Source organism: Crocuta crocuta, unplaced genomic scaffold, assembly GCF_008692635.1.
Source record: "Crocuta crocuta isolate KB4526 unplaced genomic scaffold, BGI_CrCroc_1.0 scaffold288, whole genome shotgun sequence".
Classification (NCBI taxonomy): Eukaryota; Metazoa; Chordata; class Mammalia; order Carnivora; family Hyaenidae; genus Crocuta; species Crocuta crocuta.
This window is the reverse complement of record NW_027532607.1, coordinates 2,452,262-2,470,046: the sequence shown is the minus strand read 5'-3', so window position 1 is coordinate 2,470,046 and position 17,785 is coordinate 2,452,262. Positions and strand designations below refer to the sequence as shown.

General features: G+C 45.2%; 2 protein-coding genes across 3 annotated transcripts in view; both read right to left on the bottom strand.

The window, feature by feature from the left end:
* Positions 1-1,218: 1,218 nt before the first annotated feature.
* On the bottom strand, positions 1,219-7,292 carry TACO1 (translational activator of cytochrome c oxidase I). The gene is made up of 5 exons (XM_077780386.1): positions 6,832-7,292; positions 5,687-5,793; positions 4,189-4,316; positions 3,503-3,680; positions 1,219-3,172 (listed from the first exon to the last, which is right to left on the bottom strand). Exons 1-5 carry the CDS (start codon positions 7,109-7,111, stop codon positions 2,972-2,974), a joined length of 894 nt encoding a protein of 297 aa, XP_077636512.1. The 5' UTR covers positions 7,112-7,292; the 3' UTR covers positions 1,219-2,971.
* Positions 7,293-11,449: 4,157 nt separating this feature from the next.
* Positions 11,450-17,785, bottom strand: part of DCAF7 (DDB1 and CUL4 associated factor 7) — a 31,633-nt gene continuing 25,297 nt past the window's right edge. The window contains exons 7-8 of one of the 2 annotated variants that reach the window (XR_013339126.1): positions 16,079-16,316; positions 11,450-11,522 (exon numbers count right to left, since the gene is read on the bottom strand). Coding sequence is in view for 1 of the 2 variants with exons in the window: in XM_077780299.1 (XP_077636425.1) it covers positions 16,144-16,316 (173 nt within the window). In the remaining variant the exon portion in view is untranslated. Of the gene's footprint in view, positions 16,317-17,785 lie in introns of both variants that reach the window. The other variant, XM_077780299.1, reaches the window with a different exon arrangement.

The window sequence follows — 17,785 nt, the reverse complement described above, 5'->3', positions numbered from 1 at the left end:
ACAGAACCTGTCACCAATACTTCCATCCCACTGAAAGGTCACTTGAAAGTGAGCCTAAGCCAGATGCAAGGCATTGAATGATTTTGTGTTGCTAAGACAATGACTAAAGATAAGGCAAAGGCAAGCCAGGACAGACCTCATTCTTTTGACTTTAAGGTATGCCTGACTCCTTGCCTCTCACATGCAGTCTCCCTATTTGGACAATAATGTGATGAGTTTTCTCTTGAAAAAAATGTTTCCCCTGGTAAAATATATGATAATAGAAAATAAAACTCAGTGATAACATCACCACCCAGAGATAACCAGTTTTGAGATTTTGATACATTTCCTTCTTTTTTTTTAAGTTCATATATAGAAATGACTATATTTTAAAATTTGGAACAGACTATACAGCTTTTTATATCTTTGTTTTCCGCTTTATTTTGTAAACATTTTCTCGGACATAAAATATTCTCTGAAAAATAATTTTTACTGGCAGAATAACTCATCTTCTCTGCTTAAGTATTCAGCTAAATAGTTATTTAACTACTTAACCTAAGTAGCTAAGGGGCTCTAGCTGACTTAGAGGCAGAACCGGTCCAAATAAGGTTTCATTTCTGCCTCTTCCAGATTGACCACAGGAAAGGCTGTGGGAGCGCCACCAGGGGTCAGTGCAGAGCCATCTAGTATGCCTTGCTGGGAGAAAATTGGTTACGCAAAAATCTTTATTAACAAATCCTACCTATTAAATTAGAAGTAGTTCACATGAGTAGCCACGTTCCCATCCAGAGAAGGCTTTCCTGGTGCAGATTTCTCATATCAGAAATTACCACATTCTTCCAAATTACATTATAATTATATTCAACATTTACAAAACAGAGCTATTTTATAAACCGAGGTTTATCAACAGAAGATGTAGTATCCAGATCTATTCTCACCTGCTTGGTGTGAGACCACTTGTGCATACTTGGCCTGATTATTTTAAAGGTTTATTGTGAAAAATAAATAACATGGAAGTATCTTATAAATTACAAAGCAGCACTTCAACTTCAAATTGCACTATTTTAATGATGTGCTCATCAGCTATTTGGATCTCCTATAAAAACAAAAGAATCCCAAGTAGTATCATGATTACGAAATGAGGTATAAGACCATATGCTTTGGCATTTTCATGGATTATTTTATTGCCCCCCCCACCCCACCCCCAGACTTTGCTCTCCAACTGAAGTCATGATGGAATCTTTTCCTAGAAGGGGGAAGTTATTCATGGCCAATTTGGGTTTTTCTTCTTTTCCTCATTTGCCTGAGGCTCTTTCAGGAAAATTACTCTGAGCTCAGAACTCGCTTAAAAAACTTATGAATAGATGAATAACAGGGATCAAAAAGCTACTCCAGGCCTGACGTGCTTGATGGGCTCCAGCACAGGTGATTGGCATTCCTGGTCTCTCTGAACCCAAAAGTGACTCTGAAGAGCAAAAGGTACCAAGGGTCTCATTTCCCGGCTGGCAGGCTCTGACTTGGTCCTTCACCCTTCTTTCTATTCTCATGTCCTCTCCAGTTCCCAGTGCCCCACCACTTAGAGGCAAGGATGAAAAGGAGCCAGGGCGGGTGCGAGCAACTTTCAAAACAAGCCATGGCATAGTCTTTCCTGACAGCATCCAATCTGCTGACAGGTCCATTCTGACCGATTTCAGGACACATGGGGGGCTGAGCAAAGCAGGGCCTAGGAGTCCCTTATCATTGGCAGTTATGTTTCCTAGTAGGTTAGAACCTTAAGCTCTCTGGAAGAAGCAGGGGACAGAGGCCACCCAAAGAGAACAAGGCTGCATGCACAGTGGCTCATACTGCCCTAGGACAGCTCCAGCAGACAGCAGTCCTGTGTCTGACCTCTCAGGTCCTATGCTTTAGAGCAGGATCTAACTCAGGGCACCAAATGAACAGCTTGTGCTCCTGGTAAGTACAGTTCCTGGTACATAGGTGTTTGAGAAATACTATTTGCATGATCAATGAGCATAAGTTAGGCCATTAAACTAGCATTAGAGCACAAAGTAGTGCCTGGAGAGAGCTATATTTCTCTGGTTAAAAAAAAAAAAAAGTCCTGGAGTAGTGAAACTAAACCTATAGAGGTCAAAGGAAGTCAAGAGGGTTTTGTCCAACAGCTGGACAAAAACCCAGGAAAACAGAAGACCCACACAACAGCAGTTGTTACTGAAGAGTAGTTTCTGGGGCACATGGGTGGCTCAGTTGATTGAACATCTGGCTCTTGATTTCAGCTCAGGTCATAGACCCAGGGTTGTGGGATTGAGCTCTGCATCAGGCTCCATGCTGAATATGGAGCCTGCTTGAGATTCTCTGTTTCTCCCTCTGCCCCTCTACCTTCCTGAGGCATTTTCCCTTATCTCTTTTTTTTTTTTAATTTTTTTTTAATATTTTTTTAATTTATTGCTAGGAGAGAGAGAGAGACAGCGTGAGCAGGGGAGGGTCAGAAAGAGAGGGAGACACAGACTCCGAAACAGGCTCCAGGCTCTGAGCTGGCAGTCAGCACAGAGCCCGACGCGGGGCTCGAACCCACGAACCGCGAGATCATGACCTAAGCGAAAGTCTGACCTAAGCGAAAGTCTGACGCTTAACCAACTAAGCCACCCAGGCGCCCCTCCCTTATCTCTTTAAAAAAAAAAAAAAAAGTAGTTTCTAGTACATGGGCCCTCAGGGCACCTGTCCTTCCCACAAGGGCCAATTTCCTGAGATCAGAGTCTGAAGAGCTGGCTGGCTCCAGCCTGCGTCCAGGACTATGTGACACCAGCAGAATTGGCAGAGACCCCACGGAGATGCAGCGATTCCCTTGGCCACAAAGGGCTGCAGCTCTTGGTTTTGTGCCTCCTAAGCTGCTAGGCCTCCAATCTGCTTCAGTTTCAGAGTACGCTGTGGAAGCCCGTGCTCCAGAATGGCTGCCAGTCGCCTAGGAAGGACCCCGGGGGCACACACAGCCTGGTTACTCAATGTTGTCATAGACCTGGATCACATCCTCGTGGTTGCCAAGAGCCTGGATGAGAAGGGCAGCCTGCTCCAGGTCGGGGTCAGCGAGCTGCACCTTTGTGTTGGGGATGAATTCTAGCGAACAGGACACAGAACACAAGCCCAGCGAGTCCAGCTTCTTCCTCACTTGATGCAGTGAAGAGGCATCACAAATAAACTAGGGACAAAGGAAAGTCAGGTGAGGAGTCGGAGGTAACAGGATAAAACCAGTCAGAACTCTGCAAAACCTGAATGGAACTACTATAATGAATCACCAGATTTAAGTTCTTTACTAGCAGAGATATAGTTTTCAGAGTTCTGACTCCTTCTCATAGTCTTCAGTAAACACTTTCCTATATTCACTTAATAAATGCTTGTGCAGTGTGTGAACTCTTTATGTCACTTGTACCCCAGGGCACAAGAAAGAAGAAACAGAGAGGGGCATGCCTAAACTGCATCTCTTAGGACCCTCTCAGAAGTCCACCACACACTAAGTCTTCATACTCACTTTAAAAATGTTATTTTCCTCTTCGTCTTCAGTTTCCTTGACATCTTCAGCTCCTGCTTCAATTGCCATCTCCAGGGCACGCTCTAGGTTCACAGCTTTCTTTTCTCTGTCCTCCACTCCAACCACGATCACCCCCTTTTTGTCAAAGGAGTGGCGAGCTCCATCAGCCATCATTCCTCTAAAAGGAAAGGAAACGCGCCAGACTGAATGCCTTTAGATTCAGCTTCCAGATAGCACTGCATTCTGATACTCTATTTCCCATGCAACCTTCGGAGTATAAACATAAGAACTTCTGAAGGAGAAGATGCAGAGATGACCTGGCAAGGGAATAATCCAAACATATCCCCGTTTCCTACTTTCTGCCCTGACTGGAGTTTAGTGGATGCAAAGACTTTGCTCGTCATTTAAGATTCCAGTCTCAGTGGTATATTTTAAGACCTGGACATTATATGACTACATATGGGAAAAATAGGACAAAGAGCCCCTTCTACAGCTAATGAACGAGTCTTTTGGATCCTGCCTAGTAGAGAATGAATCAAGGGAGAAGAAATGATTCCATTTGGATTCTGCTAAGGATGAAGTGTCCTTAAAACTTGAAACGCCGCCAGAAACAACAGTACTTTCCTTGCAAAGAACTGGAACTTCAAGGCTTCATAGCCTTCCACTTTCCCCAGACATATACCCACCCGTTCTTGTTCAGGATATGTCTGATGTCTGAATGGCACTTGGAGCCACTGCTGGATATCGCCTCAATGAGCAGCGAAGAGCCACCAGGGCCTCGGCCCTCATACAGCAAATAAACATCCTTGGTTTTCTGCAATAAACAACATGAACACATCTTCCTGTTTCCCAATCCCCTCCTGCATCCCAGCCCAGAGCACAGATACCAACCCCATCGGAGGGGTTCTCTCGAGTAGAGCTTACGCTCTCAAGTCTTTATTGTTGTCCCCTACCTCTGAAAGGTGGCCCTTGGAACCAACTTTTGTGGTAACTGCAAGTATGACCCGTTACTGGGAAGGGTGTCTGTTTCTCTGGTCCCTGAACAGTCAGCCACCTCCCAGTTTCATTTCCTTCCTGTCCCAGCTGAATCCCGCATCTAACACACACATCCCCCCCCACACTCCCACCAAGACTCATCCCCCTATGCCCACCCTGCATGAAACCCACCTGTGAAGTCTCCCTGGGGTGCTGAGTACTGCTTCAGGAAATAGCACACCTGGGCCCTATCATAAGAACCACTAAACTAACAGGGTCACAACAATCAAACAATTCATCAAAAGTCTAATGATCAATCTCATCGGGACCTCCCATGCCACCTCCACTTACCCCTTGCCTGTGCATTCAACTTTCACGACTCTCTCCAAGCACCCTGCCCTGCTGCCTTTCCAGGAACTCCCAAATGACAATTTCTTCCTTCTTCTTTCACAAAGGAAATAAAAGACCACCAGGTGGAGGGAAATGCTCTACTTCCACCTTACCTGAACCACAGCCCACATGAAGGCACTGTGTATAAATGGCTAGAGAACGGGCTCTAGAGTCTGTCAGTTTCAAGTCTGTCATTTTCTGTGTGACTTGGTCACCTAATCTTTCTGTTTCCCAGGTTCCACTTAAGGTTGTTTTGAGGATTCAAGAGATAATGCATACAAAGTTCTTATCAAAGTGGTCTAGAGTAAATGCTCAATCATTATTGGCTCTTAAGATGATTATTACTTCCTCAAATCCTTCCTACTTGTCCCAGAGGAAGAGGTGTCCTCTCACCTGGGCTCAAAGACAATTCCTATAACCGAGCTCTACATCCCTGCCCCTCCCACCATCACTATTGCCCCATCTCTCTTTCTACTGGCTCATCTCCTTTAGGGCATAAATATCTGAAAAACAAACCTTTTCTCAATCTAACATTCCCCACACTGTGCCCCTTCTTTCTACCTCATCTCCTCACAATTCGGCTAAACAGTCCTAGGCCCCTAGGCCATATGCTTCTGTACATTGTCTATTCATCCTATTCCTGATTATGCTCCCACAACCATTGTCCAAGGACACAGAGCCGCTAGAAGGCTCTGTATGAAGGGTATCAACCACAATGCTACCCTTCTCTCTGATAATTTAAGGGGTGTTTGGTGGCCTTCCAGACATGGGCCCTGGAGAGTCTGTGATCAATAAGAAAATGTCAAAGTGAGGACACACCCCCATTTTCAGCGATGCCTCAATCGTTGACTTGGGCATGTGCTTGCTGCGACACACCTCTAAGATGTTGGCCAGACTGCTGTTCAGCTCAGGGTTGGGGCCTCCTTCTGAGATAGAGAGAAAAGAGTGAGTGAAAACACTGCATTATAACCAGGGAGAAAGGGATTTCTACCACTCTACCCACTTCCAGCCAAAAGAGCAGCAAGTTACCACTTAGCTCTCAGTTAATTTAGAACAATTCAGTGTTTGAATGGAATATGGAGACGTATTTTAGAAAAGAAGTTTCTAATTTACTATTTAAGGATGAGTATCTTTCTGCTAGGTTTTAGCGAACACCACTTTGCATCAGATGAAGAGGTAAGAATTGAAAACGGCACCAACATTTCCTGGACTTATTTAATACCCCTTGCACTGATTCTACTATTTTGTGTGTAATTACTGAAACACTCATATGACAGAATATAATCATATGAGTGAACATAACAAACATTTAATACTGTTATCTAACTCAGCTATCAAGATTCTAGAAGAAAAGGAAGCAAAGAGAAGTATCAGGCATTGAGTTCCAGGGATAAATTCATATTTACTGAGTGCCCCATTATGTGCCAGAAACGACCTCAAGGTGGGCACTATCCTTATTTCACGTTAGAAAACTGAAACTCAGCAAAGTTAAGCCATTTGCTCAAAGTCATACAGTTAGTAAGTGACAGAAACCAAGTCTTCTGGACTCTAAAGGCCATGATTTTTACAGGACTTGTTCTCCACTCCTACAGGTTATCTGACACTAAATACAAAAACAAACAAACAAAAAGCCTTTTTACGGTGGCTACACAATTGAAAAAGGCATGGTTGCAAACTTACCTTCCAAGAAAATGTGTCTTAGCTTACCCTAACAAAGCAAACCGAGCCTGAGCAAGAAACAGCTTTACTCAATGCCCCTGCCACACAATCTATGTGCTACTGGAGGGGACTAGAGGGCTTGATTTGTCTCTTGTGACAGACACACATGTGACCTTACTCCTAGGGTCTGTTTCTAATAAGTACCCAGCTACACACTAGAATGAAGTCACTTTTACCATTATCATCCTAAGAGCAACATCCTAATGCGCAGAGAGGACAGCAGCGGGTGACCGTCAGCTTCTTACCTTTAACCGCCAGGCGGATGCTCAAACAGAGCTTGGAGAAGATGCGACTCCTTTCGGCGTCCTTGGGACCCTTGATATGCCGGACTTTGGACCACTTGTTGTGCCCGGCGGGGACCGCCGCGCTGAGGTGTAGCGTCCTTCCTGGAGCGGGGTTACAGCCCGCGGGCTCAGGCTGGGAGGCCGCGAGGGTGGACAGAAGAGCCGCCTGGACATCCGGGCCTCGCGCCCACAAGCACCTGGCAGGGACTCTGCTTAGGCTGACAGCGGCCCAAGACGCCATCGGCTCCGACCCTGGGCCAAGGTCAGCAAGAGTAGCCAAAGAGCAGTGGCCAAGGTCAGGCCGTGGTGTCCTCCAGAGAAATACGCAGGTCCCGAGCCTGCGGCCACCTCCGCTCCACACCGGAGACCCAAGTGCTCAGGCCATGCCGGGGAAGGAGGGACGCCAAGCACCCAATACCATCCCCGCGGAAGCCAGGAGTGAGCGCCCTGGATAACGTAGCACACTTCCCTTCCCCGGTCCGTTCCAGAAACGCGCCCCCATCGCCCGCAAAATCCGTTCCGCCTCGCGGTACTCGCTGGTTTCTCGGACCTGTGCAGAGCTGGAGCGAAGAGGGGCGGCTTTATTTATTTATTTATTTTAAGCTGTAACTAATAGTTCACTTAGGAATTTATTACTATTGTTGTTTATCATCCAGGCTACTTTGTGATGGGCTCGGCACTCTCCTCGTACTTTGCCATATTAGAAACATCAGATTACTCCTAGTGCTTCTCCCGGTTCCTGTGTGCAGCACCAACCTGTCTCTGCTGATCTTTGTTCCGCTTCACTTCACCTGGCTAACTTTTGTTTTTTCCTTCAAGATTCAGCTCAGGCATCATTTTCCACCAAAGGAAAACATCTCCAGATTCTCCCGTAGGGTTCAGATGCCCTACTTTGTGCTCACATAACTCTTCATACACATCTGTACCTTAGCACTTAACTTTTTAATATAAACATGTTTATGGCTCTGCCACAGTATTAAATTCTTTGAGAGCAGATTGGTATACCTGTGTCTGGCACAGTTCTTGGGGGTGTTTTGGTTTGTTTTGTTCTTAATAACAGCTTTATGGACATAATTCATATGTCACACAAGTCACCAATTTAAAGTGTATAATGGTTTTTAGTATAGGTATTCACAGATTTGTGTTGCCATCACAATTTTACATTTTAGTCACCCCAAAAAGAAACCCTGTACCCATTAGTCATTCCCCATTTCCCCCCAATTCCCTCAGTGCTGGGAAACCACCAATTTACTTCTGCCTCTATGGGTTTGCCTATTCTGGACATCTCATTGAATAGAATCATACACTATGTGGTCCTTTGTGACTGCCTTCTTTCACTTAGCATAATGTTTTTAGGGTTCATCCATGTAGCATGTATTAGCATTTCATCCCTTTTAACTGCCAAATAATATTCCATTGTATGGATATACCAATTTTATTTACCCATTCATCAGTTGATGGACATTTGGGTTGTTTCCACCTTTTGACTATTATGAATAATATTGTCGTGAACATTCATGTTCAAGTTTTTGTATAGATGTGTTTTTGTTTCTCTGGGGTATATAACAAAGAGTGGAACTGGTGGGTTGTATAGTAGCTCTGTTTACTGTTAGAGGAACTACCACACCGTTTTCCAAAAACAGTTGCATTGTTTTACATTCCCACCAGCAATGTATGAAGTTTCCACTTTTCTCCACATCCTTGCCAAAACTTATGATCTCTTTTTGACTATAGCTGTTGCCATCCTAGTGGGTGTGAAGTGGTTTCTCATCATGGTTTTGATTTGTACTTCCCTAATGACTAATGATGTCAAACATCTTTTCATGCGCTTACTAGCAATTCATATATAGTATTACTTTTTATAATTTAAAAACATAGTTTAATATAAATGTTACTTTGGATAGCAAAAAAAAAAATTAAGGGTATTTAATAACTGCAAATAAACATTAAGGCCAAAGTAAAGTTTGAGATTGCCCTTGTCCAATCATCCTAAGTCTACCAGGGCAAATCTGGTAGTTCAACAAAGTCAGGCTATGGACTCACTGTAACAAGGAAAACTGCACACCAGAGGAATGATGGGGCGTCTCACCAAACAAAGGAAAAGATAATTATAATAGAATTATAGGGAAAGGTGGAGGTTAGGTGAAATTTCAATGAAATAGAGTTTGATAGGCTCAAAGGAACACAGAGCTGTATGAAAAGTGGGTCAACATCAGCTCTGGACTGCAAAGCAGACGGAGTTCAGTTTCTGTGGAAACTACAAAGTTAAGTGGGGAATGCTGTATTCAAAACCCCCTGCTCTGAAGTTCTATACCTGGATTGGAAATCAAGGCTGCTTCTCTGTCAGAGTGATTTGGATTCTCCAAGCAAGACTGTAGGTCTTCATTCTCACGGATATCATTTCAAACAGAAACTTTCTGACAGTCTATGATTTTAGAGAACAAAGTTTTTCAGTGAATTAAAAAAAAAAAGGTAAGTAAGTAGTCAGAGAAGGGAACTGTTATGATATAAATGTGCTTGGGAGAAATATTGTTTCTTGTTAACTTTGCAGCTGGTTTTAGCTGTGTCTCTTTATCTGTGATGAACAGCAGGGCAGAGTTTTACTTTCTCAGTCTGAGCTAATACCTAACTGTTCTCAAGATAAATTCACAGATGACTGAACCATCTCTAGAGCCTGGTTTTCAGGATCACTGAAATCATTAACAATGAGCCTTGGTTGCTAATTTAATGGTATGGCAGAGATATAATATTTATCTGCCACTTCTATTTCCTCTCCCGAGGCACACAAGGAGATGAACCTTCTTGACCTCCCTTGGAATCATGTGACTACATCTGGCAGAGCTGGGCAGAAGTGAGTTAAGCCACTTCCAGACCCTGTCCTGAAAAACAGATCTCTTCCTCCCAAGCAACCTTGGAGGCCACATATTCTGGATCATCTAGCTGACCAACCTCCAAAGAACTTCATGCAAGCAAAAAGTAAAACTTTGTTGTGTTCAGTCTTTGAGACTTGGGGGTTTGTTACTGCAGCTTAGCCCAGCCTATCAAGGTGAATAATACCAGTACTGACTCTCCCAATGATCCCCTTAAAAACCAAAGAGCAGAAATCTCCTATTTCCCATAAAATACACATCACACCATACAGCACAGTTCTAACAGAGCCAGAGGTGCTCATTTTGCCACAGAGTCTTAACTCTTAGGGGCGCCTGGGCGGCTCAGTTGGTTAAGCGTCCGACTTCGGCTCAGGTCATGATCTTGTGGTCTGTGGGTTTGAGGCCCGCATCAGGCTCTGTGCTGACAGCCCAGAGCCTGGAGCCTGCTTCAGATTCTGTGTCTCCCTCTTTCTCTGCCCCTCCCCAGCTCATGCTCTGTCTCTCTCTGCCTCAATAATAAGTAAACATTAAAAAAAAGATTTAAAAAAAAAAAACCTCTTAGAGTACACACTTCTTTCCCAGGCTCACTGCCATCCCCAGTTCAATGCTTCCAACACAATGGCAGTTACTGGCCAAATACTGGCTCATGGAATCAATCACAATTTGCCCTTCTTCTTTTCCCACGAAACGGTTAAACATGAGAACAGAATGAAAATAAAAACAAACGGAAGGAGTGTTCATCCAGGACTTGGAGCATTTAATAGCAGTGGGGATAGGCACCCTCCCTCCTACCAAATTGGGATGTAGGCATTTCCACAGGGTCACGGAAACCCTAGTTAGCCAACAAAACTTGGTGTCCAAACCCCCAGAGCCTGGGAGTTAGCATTTGTCATCTTTCAAAGCCAGTAGTTTACTGAATCCTTATTACCCAGTCTTGTAAATCTCTTTAGTTATGCCCTGTCCTCTCCTTCCTGCTGTTCCTGCTTTAGTTCAGGCTTTAACTTTTTCTCATCTTATTATAATAGGTAAACTGACTCCGTTTCACCTCCTACTCGCATTTTTTTCATCGCCTCCTAAATGCATTTCTGAGCATGACTTCCTTTTATGTAAAATTTCCAAAGTCCCAAACGGGAGTTAAGGTCTAAACTTTCTGCAAAGCACAAAAGATTCTGCCTGATCTGGCTCCTGCTTATCTCTCTAGCCTAATTTCCTGCCATTACCCATACAAAACCCCATATCAACTTCTATTTCTCTGAATATGGCCATATTATTTCTTGCCTCTATAGAGTTGTATGTGGATATTTTCTCTGCCTTAAACGTCTTTCCCTCTTCCTGGAGAACTCCTCTTCAGCCTTCAAAACCCAGTTCAAACATCCCTCGTCTTGTAAAGTCTTCCCTGACCTCCTCTGGTACCTAACCAAACACAGGTGATCACCTCCTCCTCAGGAGGCAACCTTTAAGCCTAAACATACCCATTATTTCACAACACTGCCAGTAATTGTTTATGTGGATGTCTCCTCTGGGAGACTGCAAGCAATTTCAGGGCCATGGCCCCTGGCATAGAGTAGATGCTGTGTTTGGTTAAAGGGGAGGAGCCAGGCTGACAGATAGTGTGATGGGTTGGGCTGGACTCTAATCCCCCAGCCGGTGTCTCTGGAACATGACCACAGTGGGAGAATGGGAAGAACTGAATTCATCACAAGAAGAAATTCAATCTATACATGTTCAAGTTTTATTACAAAGTATGATGGGCAGAAAATACGGTACTTCTTATACAGGAGGCTGAAACAGAATGAAAGGGTGAAAATTAGGTTTAATATACTCAGGAAGCAAGAAATAAAGTCATAGATGTAACACTCCACTTTCAGGTGCCTCTGAAGTAGCCTTCAATGGAGATTTACCATTGTGGTTTCACAGCACAGTGTTAACATTTTATTACAAGCCCTGTGTACAATCAATCCTGTGATAATAATATTTTAAAAAGAAAATGGTGATAGTACAGTTCTGCAAGGGGACCGCTTCCTCTCCACCTGACCAGGGGATGTCACAAAACCTATAGTATAGAGGAAAAGTTTAAATATGTAACAAGAAATTAAGTTCAGACATACTAGGCTAAAGGGGACAGAAATTGATTGGCTAGAGCTTAACATTTCAGAGAACAAGAAATCTCCATTTTCTACAAAGAGGTTTGTACAATCATGCTACAAGTTCACACTCAGGGGAGGAGGGGAGGAAAAGTTAATGACAGGGACATAAAATACACAGGAACCAAAGCAAGTGATTCATACTCAACTCAAGCAAGTCTAAGCTTTAGGTCAACAAGTTTTGTCACACACTGTATTACCACAGCCAACCCCAGGTGAGAATATTTCTCTTAAATAGCAGACACCACAAGTCCATATTCACTGGGTTGTCCTAAAGGTGAGTCCTTGTGAGTTTTCCAGCTGTTATACAGACTGCCAACATCTTTCTTCTTGAGTTCATACTTTCACTAGCTTATGTGTTTCTGGTTTGACACACCAGCCCAAGCCTCTTTGGGAAGGCACCTGCATGTTTCCATACTTAAAAAACAAAAAATATCCACAAAGTAGCCTGAGAGGATTGGGCCCATACTGTGTAGCCACACCTTTGACTTTGAGTGCCAGTGGCAATAACAATGGTGGGAGAGAGGGTGCAGGTGGGAGAGGTGGGCAAGGCTTTGCAACATGAGACACTCTGGGCAGCTGGCCCAGCCGGTACAGAGAGCCTTGTCCAGGGTTCACAGTGACTGCTCAGCTCTCCTCCCTGGGAAATCACAACCTAAGTGCCACGAATGACCCTCCTTCCTCATCCCGGAGTGCAGAGAGTAAAGGGAAGTGTCCGCTTTGAGAGAGGCGTCTACTTGAAAGGTCTCCCTTACTCCAAGCCAGGCAGGCAAAGGAGCTGCCATATTCTCAAACTGGGGAAGGTGGCGGGACTGTACGGGGCTGGCCCTTCCATGTGTGGTAAACCCTGCAGCTCCCACTGTCCTTACAGCCTCAGAATTCGAGGCCCAGGCTGCAGCAGGGAGAAAGTTCCATGGTGGCAAAGCAGGAGGAAGAGAAAAGAAAAAGGAGAGAGAGAAAAGTGGGCATGACTGGTTACAACCTCTGCTTCCTCTGCTCTGTACAAACCTACCACCAGAACAAGCCATGGTTTGGAATGGTCATGGGACTCCCGACACCTGCAGATTTCAGCCACCAAACATCACCTGTGGATGTGCACTACTGCAGGAAAAGGGTCCTCTGTCCTGAGCTGTCATCCTGTCCCCAGTTACCCAGTTCACATCTGATGAATGGCCAGGAAGGCTGATACAGGCTGAGGGCACAGTCTCATTCCGTAGCCATCTTAGACCTTTTCTACCCTCTAATATTTTCTTCTTATATCTAAAGATACACTAAAGAAACACCGTTGATTTTCTCCCAAATCCTAAATCTCCGCTGAAACTATCATCAAAACCTTTTAGGAGTCTCAATTTTTTCTGTTTCTTCCCAAATCTTAACCAGTTCTTTGAGAACTGATTCTGGTTCTGATAAGAAATTCTCACCCAGTTATCAAGTATCTTCCCTCTTCAAGTCCTCAACTTGCTGCCTCATTCTCTCCCTGGAAGGAGAGAGTTCCAACTCTTCTGGGTGTAAATATTCAAGCCCTTGAAGGACTTGTACCCAACTCTCTGACGTGGTACCTGAGGCCGAATTTATTCAGCACCTCTCCCTCCCCTTAGAGAAGGACAACAGAGGCAGCCTCGGCCCAGGGCGCAGAAGCACATCGAAGGGCCACCGCCAGGAGCGCCAGAGCCCAGACATGCTGCCGCCTGGCCTTCCCGGGGAAGTGCTGGCCGCTGCTCCTCTCACACTTGAGGACAACAGATGCAGAGCGTCCCACCCATTCTCTCTGGGTGTCAATTTGAAAATCCAAACAAATTAAACAGACACTTGCTTTTGAGACTACAACAGATCTCCACTTCCTGGAGCATGCCTGGCTAAGATACTTTCTAAATCTTGAGACTACGGAAGTCCCCCCTCAGCCATGGGCCATCTGGTAAAAACAGAGAGCAAGAGGCCTGGGACTTCAAAATACCAGCATCTCAGCAACTGTGACTGTGTGTGTGTTTGCTCAGGGAGACTGGAGAGCCCCACCTGGCCTCCAGGTGGGATGTCAGGAGGAGGACCACACTGCAGGGCCTAGGGAGGGGTGAGAGGGCTGGGAGTCCACGGGGCAAGGAAAAACCAGCACCAGAAGTTGCTGGGTTCCAGAGTAAATAGCAACATTATGAAAGCATATTCTAATTACTATTGACGAATATTTTTCCCTTGTTTTTGAATTCTGGTTGACAAATCTCACCATTCGGGCCACATTTAAGTGCAGATCAGGAATCTTAACTTAGAACTCAGTGCCCCAGCCGGCCCAGCCCCTCCTATCACCTCTGACCTGCATTCCAGACCCTTTTCCATGGGAAGGACCTGATGGTCTCCTAAAGCAAGCAATCATCAACTCAGACTTGCTACCCTTGAGAGAAGGATCTTAGAACCAGCAAATACAACTGCAAGGAGAGGAGGGTTCTGACTAAGAATCACTCACTTCACACTGCCAAATGACACAGCAAATCTCGTAGCAAATGCAGAAAAGCCAACCTCAAATGGGTGGCAAACTAAGAGGCCCCAAATCCAGCCTAAGAAAGTAAAAAAGTAGAAGGGGAAATACACTAAGAAGAGAGGCCCCTTTTTTGAACGAGCCCCTGTAAAGCAAAGAGCTGTGACTTTAGAGATACAAATACATCTGCTCTGGAAAAGAAGATTCGACCAAAAGAGTTTAAGGACCCAGGAGAACAAAACTGTTTTGTCTCTCAAGAGCAGGTGAGAGCCCAAGCAGACAAAACTACCAGCCTTGAAGTCTGCTACTCTCCTACTCAATAGATGCACAACTGAGATGGGCTCAAAAACCTGTGGCAGAGCATGACATACCGAAGTTCCTCCGGGCTCTGAGCATGTCCCGAACTCTGCCTGCCGAAAGACTCACCCCCCACTGGAATCACACATAAGCCCCCTCCATGGAACTCATCCACATAACGGAAACAGACGCTGCAGCCAGCAAGTCCAATACTGCTCAGAACCTGAATGGGGTGGGGAGGTGACGGGTGTGCACAAACTGGCAGGCCCTGTTGCTATCTATTCACCTGAGGGCCGGGCATCATCACAGCCTATTAGTCCACTCCTTCCAGGGGCTGACAGTCTCCCACACTCGATGGGAGAATGTGGGAGACCTTGTTCAGGATCAGATGCACTGACGACGTGCCTCTCAAGCAGGACTCTCTCCCCCCACAGCGCTCCAAGGGTGGACAGCCACCAGTCACAGCAAACTAACCAAACAGAGATACTAAAGTTCACTTTACAGATTGTGCTTGCCTATCATTCAAGCCACGAAAGAAAATGGCCTGGGGCTTACATCTGGAGAGAAGAACAGGCTAGGAATCCGTATACTGGAAATGCGCTCTAAGTTCAGCTTTCCTGAAACCATTCCCTTCAAGTCAGGCACGCCGTCTCTCTCAGCTCTAACACATTCCCAGTAAGTCCCACTGGGGTTGGGCAGAGGTACTTCAGGAAGTAACAGAAGGCTTCCCATGTCTGTGCTGGAGCCCAGGATGCCCTTGCGAAGACACAGGCTGAGAAAAGGTGAGAGAGCTGGCTGACTTCAGAGCACCGGGGCGGTTTGGGACTCCTGGTCAGGTACGTTGCACTCAGGCAGTGATTCAAGAAGGCAAACTGCTCATGGGGCCAAGGGCCCAGTGCCAGAGCCAGGCACTGAGGGGAGAGAGGAAGTACTAAGCGGGTGGATTAGGAAACAAAGGCAGAAACCAGGAAGAGTAAAATTCTTTTCATAAAAAAATTAGCCTGATAGGTAAAAAATATACAAAGTTGAAATTTGTTAAAGACATTGATAGTAAGAGGAAAGAACTCCAAATTGGTACTTGTTCCCACTTAAGTGCTAACATGACATGGACACAGATTGCTGCCTTGGGCAGCAGACAGAGAAGAGACATCTGGGGCAGATGAATACAAACACAGCCAGTGCCTGTAATGCTTATTAACACAACGGCTGACAAACAAATATACAGAAAATTTTAATGGAGAAACCAAAGGAGAAGAGGAAAGGAGAGAAAATCTTAAAACTCAGCCCTGGGCTGAGGAGGCGCCAACAGCACTGAGTCTGGCACAGAGAGCGATGGGATGACTGGCCAGGAACTCCTAGAGCAGTTTCTGGTAACAGTGGTGCAAAGCAATGAAAGACATACTGGCCACCAGAAACATGTTGCTTCTTACTTTGGGGATGCGGCAGAGGCAGGAAACACATAAGCCCCTGCCACGTGGGCAAGGCGCCGCCAGTGCTACACTCTGAGTATCTCCAGGCAGTTGTTGTAGCAGATGGCAATCCAGTCGGGCTGAGTCGATGCCCACTGCACGTTGTTGATCTCTCCTTCAGCTGTGTAGGCCAGGATAGGGTCCTCGATGGCCCGGGGCATTTGCTGGATGTCCCAGATGAGAGCCTGGTGATCATCCGCTAGTGACAGAGAAAGGCAGCAAGCAAGGTCACAGGTCAGGAGGATAATGATCCCTGCCTCTGGGGTGAGTGGAGGTATCACAGTTTACAAAGCATTTGCTCACCAAGACCCCAGCGAGGAAGGTTTTATTTTAAGCCCCCATTTTATAGATGAAGAAACTGAGAGTCAGAAATGTTAAGGCACTTGCCCCAAACCACAGAGCTATGCAGCCAGGGAATGGCAGAGCCAGGATTCAGAGCAAGGCCTCTGATGTGTCCCAGGGCCCCATTCACTGCAGGAAAGCTGAGATGGTGGGATGGGACTTAAAAGGGCAACTTTCACCTGGGGCAGCATCAAGAAAGGGTGACTGGATAAAAATGGTTCCCAAACACATCATTTTCAGCCACTTAAAGTACTCAGTGATTAAAGATCCCTCTCTGATGATTCAACTTAATGGTATTTTACCCCATTTTATGGACTTTCATAGTTCGATGAGGTGTTATACAGATGAGATAAAGTGCTGAGTGGACACGTGTTATTAAAAACAATTTTCTCTAGAAAAGTACCCTGGGAAATACCAGAAAGAAGAAAATAACCTTAAAAAACTAAATAAGCACATGAAGAAAATATATCAAAATGAGAACAGTGGTATTATGAGGGTGGCAAAGAAATGAATTAGGTTTACTTTTTTCTACTTGATAAGTGACCTGTAATGTGGAGATATACTTTTATAATCAAATTAATAAGTTCTTAATTTCAGGGAAGAAAAATAAAGAGGGAATGACCTTCAATACCATGGTATCCCTTGATCCCACCAACCCATCTTGTTGTGAAAACCTGTCTCTGATACACAGTAGATCTGAATAAACTAAGCCCCTTAACAGGCCAGGCTCATGTGGGCAACACTAGCCTCCTACAAAAGCCGTATAACCTGGGCAAGGTGCAAGATGCCCTTCCCAGGGACAACCTCCGTCAGGAGCCCTGGGGACTTGTTTGCAACACTCAGGACATCTAAAGCTAAGTTTCTTTTTCCTCGGTGCCTCTCTCAACCAAGCACATTCTTCAGCCATAGCTCTTTCACCTGAAAGGACTCAAAACAGTTGTAACATACGTAGCAGTGAGCCAGGCAAAGGAGCTTCCAGTAGCAGAAGATGGGTTTCTACTGGGGGCACTGGTACTGTTCTCCACAAACAATGGACAACATCTTTCTTTTCTCCTTGTCCCACCCTGCCCTATCCACACCCCTGGGGAGAAAAGAAGGCAATAATGAAGGAGTCAGACCACAGCCTGAGGTGCACAGCAAGGCGATAGGCCCCTGACTGCTCTTTAATGACATACAGGCATGAACAAAGGGCCAAAAACAGGAAAAGTTTCATGCCTTTCAAATCAATACTAAAATAGCAGAAAACCACCAAACGACATTGTTCCTTTGGCTCCATAATGAACAAGGAAATAAGGATGCTACTGATTAGCAAGAAGAGTACAAAGT